The following is an 11,864-nucleotide window of genomic DNA, read 5'->3' as shown; positions in this document are numbered from 1 at the left end:
AGGGAGTCAAATTTAAGGGATCGGTTGAAGATGCTATTATGCATCAGTGTTGCTTCAGGAAAAGAAATCAAGTTGCCATTATGTTGTTATCTACAATACTTATATATGACTTGTTTGCAAAGCCGACCAGTTAAGCCATGTGCGTAATGAGCAACAGCTGTAATATATTGTAACTAGCTAAGTACTCATACGTTGCAACGAAAACATAAAATCTGAACATGATAATATCAATCACAAACTCAATGTATAAAGATATGGATGTGCTATGACAGCGCCACCGAACAAATACGTTCGGAATAATAACGTAATTTGATTTTAAGTGGGATCCAAAAAAGAAGTAAATTATATGCTAATTTTTCTCATAATTTCTTCATTATTTTTATTAGTAAAACTTGTCCCACATCCGTAGCTGGTAATGAGGCAGGGAGGCTGAAAAGCCAGAGCGGATGATAAAAGTGAGTAAATTATTTGAATTTTAGGAGTTTTATTAGATAAGAGAAGAATAGGTGAAGAGGTAACGCGAGAACCGACTTGTATTTTATATAGTAGAGAAGAGATAGTTCATATATGCTGATGTACGATATAGATGATACTAACAATAAAAAGATAAAAAATAAATCTGACGGATGAACTTATGTTATGGAAAGGAGAGCGCACCGTAATTTTAGTACGAGTTTGACAAGCATGACAGTTTGAATTCACATTCAAGGGCCCTCAATCTTCACCTGTACAATAGTCTTGTGTGAAGTCTGAACTAGAGATCACTTCTAATACAATAGCTTTATATATTTTTATTGTGACATCAAAAAAATACAACCATAAAAGAGTTCACTTCTGATCCCTATGTAGTACGAATGCACACGGCCAACAAGAAGAAAGAAATAACGAAAACTAGCATACATGAGACAAACATCTAAATAAAAGATTAATTAGATTACAAGAATTTATATCGATGTATGTTGCCAGTTCCATGGATCCAATTTGATAACCCCTTTCCCAACTGCTAACTAGACCATGCAACAGTTTATGCTGTTTAGCCAGCCCTTGGCAATGTAGTGGTTGGCTGCCTCTGTCAGGTGGCCATCCCAATACAAATATGCTGACGGATTCTCGCACACCGTCGACCCCGGCTGGCCACAGCCTGCGCTGATGTTGAAGTTGTACTTCCCACCTCCACCGCAGCAACACCTCAGAATATCTCTGGTAAACCCTGCAATATTTCACAAGCTCACTTTCTGTAAGAATTATTCTCTGTGTGTTCGTCATAACACCGCAACTAGTTAGGAAAAAAAATTAAAATGGCAAGATGAGGTTATGTCGTATATAATGCCATATACTAATACTAACCAAGCTTGTCAGGGGACTCAACGATATCAATGATGGGGGTGAAGAAATCGGCATAGATGACCCTGACACGTGGGTACTTTGTCTGAACCTTGTTGACGGCCTCCTGCAGCAGTGAGTTGTGGTACATGGCCAGGTCGTTGAACTGCTTCAGGCAGCCGGTCCGAGATTCATAGTCGTCCGGATCGGCGCTCGGAAACAGCGCTAGGTTACCCGGTGAGCACCCCAGCGGCGGGATCCCGGGCACGACCACAGTCTTTGCTCCCTGCTCGATTACTTTCTGTTAAGATGAAGAGAGAATTATTTAGTCTTCCCCGGTCAGCGATGGGCAAGTACAGTCAGTTATTCGGCCCACTGCTACTGCATAATTACATCGGTTAATTACCTCAGTTGCCATCGAGATAGTTTTGATCACGTCTGGGACGAAGGATCTAATCTGCGACAGGTTCTTTCCGAAAACAGAGAAGCTGTAATCGTTGACCCCGAACTCTCCCATGAAAAAGAGGGACTTGTGGAAGAAGCCCATGCACTCTGAAACACGGGCCGTGAGTTCAGCTCACCAACTTATCACCAAGCATCATAAAGGAGCTAAAAGAAATTGTGGTGTATGTTTTTGCTCAAGGGGCACTTGGAACTACATGTGCTTATTGATCACCTTGGGCAGGGTTGCACAGTGACGGCTTGAGCGATTTGAACCACTGCAGCTGCACGCTCGAACTGGTGTTGAGAGCAAACGGACCGACAAAGGGGATATCCCTGTAGAAACTGGCGTCGCGAGCGAAGGCGCCGGCGACGGCGAAGTTAGCGCCTTGGCGGAAGCTGCCGTTGTGCGCCAGGAACGGCGGCACGAGGGGGAGCCCCAGTTCCTCCGCTGCATACATGCCGAGCGATCGAGCACATCACATCACGACTCATGAGGCATAAACTCATTTACGATGCACGAAAGAATAAGCGAATAACGTGTAGAATAAATAGATCGAGGGCGGCATACCGATGAAGTCGATGATGAGGCGTCCGTTGGAGGAGCGGCCCGTGGGGTGGCCGAAGAACGTCATGCCGTAGGGAGGCGCTGCGGCCGGGTTGGCGAGTGAGTGCGCTGCCAAGACGACGATGCCGTTGCCGGTGTCGGCGAAGGAGTCGCCAAAGCTAAAGATGGAGTCATAGCGCCGGCTGACGGGGAGGGAGGAGACGAGCTCCACCGCCACAACGGAGGCGAAGAGGAGAGCCGAGAGGACGCAGAGCAGCTTCATCGTGGTAGGATTGCGAAGATCAGAGATGGACAGCACAGGATGCAAAATAGATCATCAGATCAGTAGTAGGCAACACGGCAACATAAAAAAAAAAATTGTATGTCCTTGTTTAACTAAGAAAATGTATGTCAAGTTGTCAACAGGTGAATCGAAGAAAGGGCTCTTCCTTACCAGGTAGTCAGATCAGAGATGGACAGGACAGGATGCAAAATAGATCATTAGATCAGTTATAGGCAACACGGCAACATAAAAAAAAAAAGAGTATGTCCTTGTTTAACTAAGAAAATGTATGTCAAGTTGACAACAGGCGAATCGAAGAAAGGGCTCTTCCTTACCAGGAAGTCAACTTTCTTCCGTCGTTGAGAACGAAATGCAGAGTTGGTAACGAGAAAAAGAAAATGCAGAGTTGTCGACTCAAGAGATAATAAAAAACATGGGGGAAGAAAGTCAAAAACAGGCAGCCGGGTTACCAGCGAACGTAACATGACCAACAGGTTAAACAATAATGTGTATGTGTTGGTGAAACAAAATAAGTCACTTATGTGAGTTGGCTCTCACTGTATTTTGTTCGTAGAAGATATATTTTCTTTCATCAATAGCCGGCGCCGTCCGTGAGGAGAGAATACGTGTAGAAATATTAGGAGAGGAAGAATGCCACCAAAGAAGAAGACCACCAGGACGTCGGTCCAAGAGGCTAGCATCACTGCCATGCTTGTGCGGAGGTCTACATGGCAACCACGATCAAGCACACGCTACACCGACACCAGCCCCCCAATCGGGCAGAATGAGGACCCCATGGCCGCCGCCGATCCAGCTGCGACCCTGGCAGTGACTGACGCTAGGGGCCTGTCGTTTCAGGGGCTATTCCGCAGCAGCACAGCGAGGACCTCACTGTCCCCAAGGGGTCACGGCTGAGGTCACAACTGTATATGCCGCCACAGCCAACCAGCAGGCACAAGTGACGACCCTTTGGGTTCAGCTGGAGGAACTGCAGGCGGCCCTGCGACCCACACATCAACCAGCGGATATGACCGTTGATGCTTCCGTAATAGCCAACGCTATGCTAGCACAGGCTCCGGGTGAGGGCTTCAGCGTTGTGGCTCATTGTCCCCAGGCACCGCCAATGGTCAATCTATAGGCAACTGAGCCTCAGGCCCATCGGCGCGAGGCTCCGCTCATAGACCTTGACTCTCCCCTTCAGATGGATCTATAGGCCGTGTCCTTCCCAGAGGGTTCAGGACCCTAAAACTGCCTAAATCTAAAGGTGATTCGGACCCAGCTGAGTTCATTCGCACATATGCCCTCGCCATCGAGGCCAGTGGAGGCGGATATGCCACCATGGACAAATGCTTCCCTCTCGCTTTGGAGGGGGTAGCCCTTCGGTGGTTCTAGGTGCTGGAGCTTGGGACCATTTACGCTTGGGCCTAGCGCTGAGACTCCTACTGCAACAACTTCTAGGGTACCTTTGTCGAGGCGATGACCTTTGAGAGCATGTGCGCCATTAGGCAACAACTGGGTGAAACCCTCCAGGAGTACTTCCGGAGGTTTGCCAAAACCAAGACCTAGATAAAAGGCATCTTCCGGAGGTTTGCCCAAACAAAGACCTAGATAAAAGGCATCTTAGAGTCATCAGTCATCGACGCTGCTACCTAGAGTCTAGCCTCTGGGCCCCTCTTCGATTGACTGCATCGACGCTCGGTACGCTCGATGAGTGTCTTCATGTGCAAGTTCGAGGAGTACGCACGCATGGAGGAGGAGCGGCTTCGTCGAGGGGTCATGTATGTTACCATGACCCCCGGCATCGAGTCCGAAAAGCCAACCTCGCAAGCAAGGTCCTCACATGCCCCGCCACCTCTGTCGACAAAAAGGAGCTCTAAGGATGCCAAGGCTCCAAATCGCTCCAGTCCTGGCGATGACAACGGCGTGACATCCACAACATCGACAATACGCGAGGGGCTCCGAACCAACCCCGTCCTATGGCCGCGACCAGGGACTGTAACATCCTGAGTTTAAACATGTTAATTAATTGTAAAATTCACTCCGAATTAAAACTTTTTGTGATTAATTAGGCAAACTAAGATAAGGAAATAAGTATATGAATGTATATATACCAGTATGAATACAATCATATACATTAAGTATACTAAATTAAAAAGGGTTCCAAAGTGCACTAGAATCAATTTTAGAATAGTCCCCACATTAAATTGGCTCTTATGCTTTGGTTTGAGATTTTATGGTTCTTGTATGGAGATTTGAAATTGAATGTCTCTCAATTTCAAATCTACTCTTAGATTCTATTCAACTCCAACCCAATTCGAATTCAAATCCTTTGATTCAAATCATCTTCAAAAACAGCTTGAGATCCAAGCCGAAATAATAATTCAAATATATTTAATTGAAATGATCCTAATACAAAGTTTAATTCAAATTCATATCCATCATTTGAATTTAGTCTCAAAACAAAATTCCTTTTATTTTTATTTTTCTTTCATGGACCGGATTCTCCTCTCCCTTCTTCCCCCACGCGGCCTGGCGAACCAGCCCAGCCTTCCGTTTTCTCCCTCGCGCGGCCCAGCACCCACACCGGGGGGAAAATGGTGGGCGCCACTCCGCCATCTCACCGTAGCGCTGCCTGTCGACATCCGCCCGACGTCACGTGCGCACTGACCCTCTGTGCTCCCTCTCTCGCTATAAATAGCGCCGCCCTGGCCTCTCTTCTCCCCCTCCCCCCCATTCCCCCGCCGAGGAGCTTCAGGACCTTTCCGCCGTCCCTGGGCAGTCGTCCATTCGTCAAAAGCCTGACTAGAGCCCGCTCGCGCTAGTAGCAGAATAGCACCGCTACCGCCTCTTCGACGGATCACCGGTCGCCACCCTGCCCGTCGCCGTCCTTGCGCTTGGTAAGCCTCCCTATCCCCTTGCGCGTCCGCCTAGCTAGCGTATAGCCGCCCATGCTCTTTCTCTTAGCTAGCCCTAGGTCCTGGTTGTCTAGTAACAACTTGTATCTCTATCCCGCTGTAGGGGTATGCATGAACACTTACCCTCTGTAAGACACTATAAATACAGATCGTGGGCACACGGAGGACAGAGAGAGTTCAGTTTATTGAAACACATCTTGGTATTTCTTTCCTCTCTTCTTCTCCTCCAAGCTTGAGCCACTCCTATGAGTTGGCTCTTGACGCACTTTGTTCATGGAAAACATATTTTCTTTCACCAACAATATGTGTCGGGTGAGAGACACTAGTTACTAAAGGAAGCAATACTTGCGTGTTGTCACGAACTTTGGGGTGAGTTGCAAAGCGAGGGTTTCATGGTGTCGAACCACCCGAGCAGGTGGCTGAGGGAAGCGTTATACAGAGAAACAAGAGAAACAACTAGGTCACTGTCGTGCACAGTGAATGTTCAATTTAGTGTCATGGCTTCGCCGCTCCGCCTGTCGACTGTGAAGTTCGCGCCTTGCCGGAAGCTCTGGTTCGCCGTCAACGATGACGGAAGGAAAGGGAGTCCCATCACTTCAGTTGAATCATGTTGCACATCAAAAGATGGAGTAGATCAAGGGTTCTTCACAGGTGTCGGTGCTATTGAGATCGCTGAGATCGATATCGCTGAGCAGGCCATCCCCGACGAGCAGCCCGGTGCTATCGAGATCGCTGAGCAGGCCGTTCCTGCCGGGATTCCATCAGCCGAAGCTACGTGTGACGGCAACATTGGTGATGTCGTGAACATCCCGATACTGCACTGTGTACATGAGCTCGAGCAAGGATGACGAGTCAATGTTCCATGGTAGGATTGTCATCAGGTGTGCACGCAACTTATCTGTTCATGTCAGCTGCTTCCCTGTGAACTAGCTGTTGTTGCCAACAGTTATTCCTACACTAATTTGCATCATTTTACCATAATTGCCAAGCCATGTTAGTTTTAGAAATACCCGAAGATATGGGACCTAAGGAATCGCTAAGCAGGTAACCAGAGCTAATGAAGTCGAGTCTAACATAATTTTTTTTATTGTAGTTAGATTATTTTAATTTTTGTCCCATTATACTAAAGGTGAGAAATATACATGGCCAAACTTTACTTGTTCCTCAAGTTAGATTGAGTTTTGCATCAGAGGACAATGCATATGAGAGGTACAACTTAGGTCGACGATTGGTAAACCGTCGATCTAATAAACTTGTTGAAGAATAGTGGATGCTTTGAGTAGATGAATCACAAGGGGAACACACATGGGTTTTGAGACAGGTTCGGGCCTCCCTGAGGATAATAACCCTATGTCATATTTGTATTGCATTGATCTGAGTCTGTTACGGGCGTGTAGCTAGCCTAGATGGATTTAAACCTAGTCGGTGACTTCTTTCTTGGCTTCTGTTGACTTGAAATCACGTGTCCTCCGCAGGGCCTCTTGGCTCCGTATATATATCGGGGTGTCGTACGTCCTCCGGACTTCTCATTCTTATTCTTGGAGATAAGCATGCCCAGTTATAGGATGCCTTGGGTATCTACGAGTGGTTTTGTTTCTTCCAGGGATCCTCTTCCAAGAGATAAAGATATGTCCTGAGAATTACGGGAAACCCTGGGGTACCCGAATACGGTAACTATCCATTATTCATCGTCAAGGCCCCATCAGTACGTGAAATGATGCTTCGACAGTTCAAATACATAGTCAGTAAAGATAAGAATTTTGTTTGACCGTGTCATCGAGTAAGACTCGGATTTTCGATTAGGATGAAACGTCTAATCGGGTTTTCCAGGTTCTCAGATTACCTACTCTGGATTTCAAACGCCTCCAAGTTCTCAAGCGAGTCCCCGAGAAGGTGTTTCATCTAGGTAGGTTTTCTGATTGGCCCTAAAGTATCATCCTATCTGTCGGAGGGTGAACTCCTCAAGCAGGGATCCGGAGGGACCCCCTTTGAGATTCGGCCAGGGGGCTGATTCTGAATCTGTTTTGCGGGTGAAATAAACGGGCGTAAATGCGATGGAGGTGGTGCGGAATGATCGGATGCAGGAAATAGTAAATGCTCGAGGGATTTTTAGACAGGTTCGGGCCGCACTGAGCGTAACACCCTACTCCTGTGTGTATGTTATAAATGCTCTGAGAATGACTCTCGGAGTGTTTGCTAGGTTACAAGAATATTTGTCTAGTCCAGAGCTTCGTGCTCCTTGTTCTTCAGTGATCTGAGCTTCTATGCTTCTGGTTGTCCTGGATCCGTCTTCTTTTGCTCTCGTCGAATCGGTCTCTACCTTCGGCTCTCCAACCTTCACCTGCCTTCTCCGGGGTGCCCGCCCGGCATATATACCCGCCGGGGCGGTAGTGCGCCCAGAAAGGGATGGCGTGAGTTCCAAGACGCTATAAATGGAAAGCAACCATCATGAGCTGCTGCGCGAGGTAACGGGGAGAGTTGAAAACGCGCCCCGTCCGGTCTTGTAAGTTATCATGCCGTTCTTCAACGGGTGCCGTAGGGAGGGCCCACCGGGCAGCAACCGAGCAGCCTGGCGTGCCCGCCCGGTCTTGTATGCTTGACACAGCAAGGCGGCAGGCGGGGCGCCTTGGGCCTCGCGATGTTATCCCGAGACGCGCCGGATGTCCCGCGATGGGACCCATGCATTAAATGTCCCCACGCCCCCCTGCCAGAGCATGGCAGGGACTGACAGGAAGCGTGGGGCGAGCAGTTGGAGGCGACAGGCCACACGCCCTCTTAAATGCAGCATCGGGCCTTCCACCAGCTGACACCTCACCGCTGGGCCCCTGTGGGGGCCACCGGCAAGGGACTTCTCAGGCCCTCGGGGAACCGAGTGCTCGGGGGCCACTGTTCGTTGCCCCGAGCACTCTCTCCTAGATATGCCCTTTCTTGGTCCTCGGGGAACCGAGTGCTCGGGGGCCACTGTTCACGGCCCCGAGCACTCTCTCCCGGAACTGATTGTTCGGGCCCTCGGGGAACCGAGTGCTCAGGGGCCACTGCTCGAGGCCCCGAGCACTCTCTCCTGGAACTGATTGCCCTTGGGTCCTCGGGGGACTCGGGTGCTCGGGGGCCACTGCTCGCGGCCTCGAGCACCCTCTTCCAGGTACTTGACTTTCCTTGTCGTCGGGGGCCACTGCTCGCAGCCCCGAGCACTCTCTTCCCGGCACTTAGTCTTCTCGGATCATCGGGGAATATGGGTGCTCGGGGACCACTGTTCATAGCCCCGAGCACCCTCTCCCGGGACTTGGTTTTCTCGGACCTTGGGGAGGTAACCCCCGAGGGAGGGTGCCACGTGGCACTCTGCTGTTCTGGCCTCGGGACTTGGGGACCTCTGGTTCCTGTGTCACCGACATTGGTAGGCGATGGCCCAGAGACTGCGAATGGTGCCCTCATCTTTATCGAGGTCGATCCCAGCACCGATGCCACGTGGCCGATTCACAGGTGCTGGTCTCTCTGGCCCAGGCCTTTTGTACGGCCCAGCGGGGAGCCGAACGGGTGCGCGCCCTTCCGACTTCCGAGGATCGTGATAACGAGGCGGGCGGCGCTTGTGGCAACTGCACAGATCGAGGATAGTACGTATGGCAACCACACGGATCGTGGGAGATTCGCCTGGCGCTCGCACAGAACGAGGAAAACGCGCCTCGCCGAATGCGCCGCGGAAAGCGCCGTTTGAAATCCCAAAGATATAAAAAAGGAGAGGGGAGCGAACCATTGCCCCTTTACGCCATTCTTGCGATCAATACTCTTGCCTTCTTCTTCCTTGCGCTCGAGAGCTCTCGCCCTCCCTTCAGCCCGTAGCGCACCCTTCCCCCGCCTGTTCCAGCACACTCCCCACCTTGAAACAATGCCGAGGGCAGGAAGCAGCCGCCGTGACAAGGGGCCCGACATCGTGCTGCTGGAGTCGAGGATCGTGAACGAGGAGGGGGCGGAGAAGGTGCGCAAGTTGATGGTGCCCGAAGGCTAGCGGGAGGCGTCAGTGGTGACACCGGCGAGCTTCCCGTCCATCACGGACCGGCCGGGACGCATCGCCGTCTTCGTCTCTTTCGTCGCCGCCGGACTGGTGCCGCCGTTCTCGACGTTCTTCCTCCAGATCTTGGACACCTTCAGCATCCAGCTGGTGCACCTGAGTCCGAACTCAGTGGTCATCTTGGCCATCTTCGTGCACTTCTGCGAGATGTTCGTGGGAATGCCGCCGTCGGTGGCCCTGTTCCGCCACTTCTTCGTCCTGCGGCTGGCTGGGAAGAAGAGAGGCTCCTCCACCGCGGACGTCGTCGGCTGCTGCAACTTCCGGCTGCGAGACGGGTTGGCCGAGCTATACATCCCCCAGATACTGCGGAGCAAGTGGGAGGACTGGCGGCACGGCTGGGTCTACATCGATGTTAGCCCCTACAACCGCCTCGCATTCCCGGAGGCGGTGGCGGAGCCCCACAGGTCGATCTGGGAAGTGGCTCCAGCGGAGGACGAGCGGATGCGACCAGTCCTGAACCGCATCAATGATCTGCGCCAGGCGGGGCTGACGTCGGTGATGGTGGTGGCGGACTATCTGCGCCGCCGCCTGGCGCTCCTGTGGGAGCGGGCCCGCCCTTGCTGGATGTACATGGGCCCCAACGACATCACCAGGACCCAGATCGGCGAGGACGGTAACCTGGACGAGGGAGCGCTGGCGGCCCTGCTGCGGGTGGTGAACGGCGTGGAAGACCTCACCCGGGCGGTCCTGCCCCGGGAGCAGCTAGCACTCTGCGCGGACCCGTGCCGGGTGGCGCTGCAAGCGACGCTGCTAGAGTTCGACGCTTAGGGCTTGGTGGACCGTCCGGGGCGCCGGAACCCCGGGACTATCCAGATTCCCGGGGTGGATGAAGAGACGGGCGGCGCGCAGCGGACCGGCGGAGGGGGCGCCGCGGGCAGCAGGCTGTAGGCCGACCGTGATGCTACCACAGGCAACAGCCATCAGGCTGGCGGGAGAGACGCCGCCGGTAGTGGAGCGGCGGCCCCGGGGGACAAGGGAAAAAGTCCCCGGGCGTTCGTGCCCCAACAATCGTCTTCGTCATCGCCGTCGCCTCCACGGCAGCGGCCGGCGGTGGGCGGCGCGAGGGAAGGAGGCCGGGGCGGCCAGTTGTCGGGCGCAGAGTCCGCGACAGAGGCCAGGTCCAGAGCGCGGGAGCCCGAAGACCAAGGCCGGGCTGGCGGCACCACAGCGGGCGCCCGGTCGACCCACCGCCGGAGGCAGGCTCCATGGCGGCCCCTCAACGGCCTGGAGGACAGAGCCCCCTGCCAAAGAGGAGGAAGGCGGACCCCGGGCCGAAGCCACAGGGCCCGGGTTTCAAGATTCCAGAATCCCGGTGGCAATACCGCGGACCGAAATCAACGTGAGTTTCCTTCTTTTCCCGAGCATGTTTGCCCGGATGCAAGTTAGGGTACCAACCTTTTCTGTTTTCAGGCCGCCCAAGGACCCCACCGGAGACTAGAGGCGACTAGAGGCGCCGAGGCCGGCTCCCGCTCCTGAGCCGAGCGCGCCCGTGCCCGCGCCTGAGCTGAGCACGCCGGTAGAACCAGAGCCGCGGGCGCCGCCCTGCCCTGAGCCGAGGGCAGCGGCCGCACCCGAGCAGCCGGTGCCGGCCAAGCCCACCCCGAGGACAGAGCAGGCGGCAGCGGTGGAAGTGGTCACGGCAAGGGTGGCCGCGCTGGCGTGGCCGTCATTGGGGACCCCGAGCGCCTCTGCAGAGAGGGCTCGCAGGGGCCCCAGCGCCCGGCCGTTGTCCAGCCAAGCCCCGGAACCCCTCCCAGACGTACTTGGAAGCGCCCGGGAGGTGATCGAGCGGCTGGAGGAGGCCGTGGCGGCGGAGCGAGCAGAGCTCGAGAGGGACCACGCTGCTCTCGTCGAGGAGAGGGGGCGCCTAGAAGAAGTCGGACGGCTCCTGGAGGCCCGCATCACCTCGGCCCGCGTGACCCACGAAAGGGCAATGCGCGCGGTGGCCGAGGAGCGGGAGGCGCTGGAGGAGGTACACGAGGAAGATGTTGCCGTGCAGGAGGAGGCCAGCCGCCGGGAGCAGGCATCACGGCGGCGGGCCGCGGAGCTGCTCGCTCGAGAGCGGCTGGTCCGGGCTCGCAAAGATGCCATAGGCCAGCGCGAGAAGTCTGTGGATGCCACCCGGGCAGACTTAGCCCGCCGGAGCGACGAGCTCGAGCGTGGTCGCGCTGAAGTCCACCGTCAGGAGGAGGAGGTAGCGATCTGTGAGACTGACGACGAGATCACGGCGACGGCTCAGGATGTCCGGGAGGAACAGATTGCACTGCGCGAAGCGGAGGCCGCCTCGGC

At 53.7% G+C, this 11,864-nt stretch overlaps 2 protein-coding genes across 2 annotated transcripts; both read right to left on the bottom strand.

The window, feature by feature from the left end:
- Positions 1-779: 779 nt before the first annotated feature.
- On the bottom strand, positions 780-7,676 carry LOC133920934 (GDSL esterase/lipase At1g31550-like). The gene is made up of 5 exons (XM_062365625.1): positions 2,336-7,676; positions 2,000-2,215; positions 1,730-1,875; positions 1,348-1,624; positions 780-1,210 (listed from the first exon to the last, which is right to left on the bottom strand). Exons 1-5 carry the CDS (start codon positions 2,592-2,594, stop codon positions 1,008-1,010), a joined length of 1,101 nt encoding a protein of 366 aa, XP_062221609.1. The 5' UTR covers positions 2,595-7,676; the 3' UTR covers positions 780-1,007.
- Positions 7,677-11,009: 3,333 nt separating this feature from the next.
- LOC133930343 (predicted GPI-anchored protein 23) lies at positions 11,010-11,477 on the bottom strand. The gene has a single exon (XM_062376985.1). The coding sequence runs from the start codon at positions 11,475-11,477 to the stop codon at positions 11,010-11,012; it is 468 nt and encodes a 155-aa protein (XP_062232969.1).
- Between the last annotated feature and the right edge of the window lie 387 nt (positions 11,478-11,864).

Source organism: Phragmites australis, chromosome 1 (genome assembly GCF_958298935.1).
Source record: "Phragmites australis chromosome 1, lpPhrAust1.1, whole genome shotgun sequence".
NCBI classification, from domain to species: Eukaryota; Viridiplantae; Streptophyta; class Magnoliopsida; order Poales; family Poaceae; genus Phragmites; species Phragmites australis.
The sequence above is the reverse complement of the archived record's forward strand: the minus strand, read 5'-3'. Positions and strand labels throughout refer to the sequence as shown.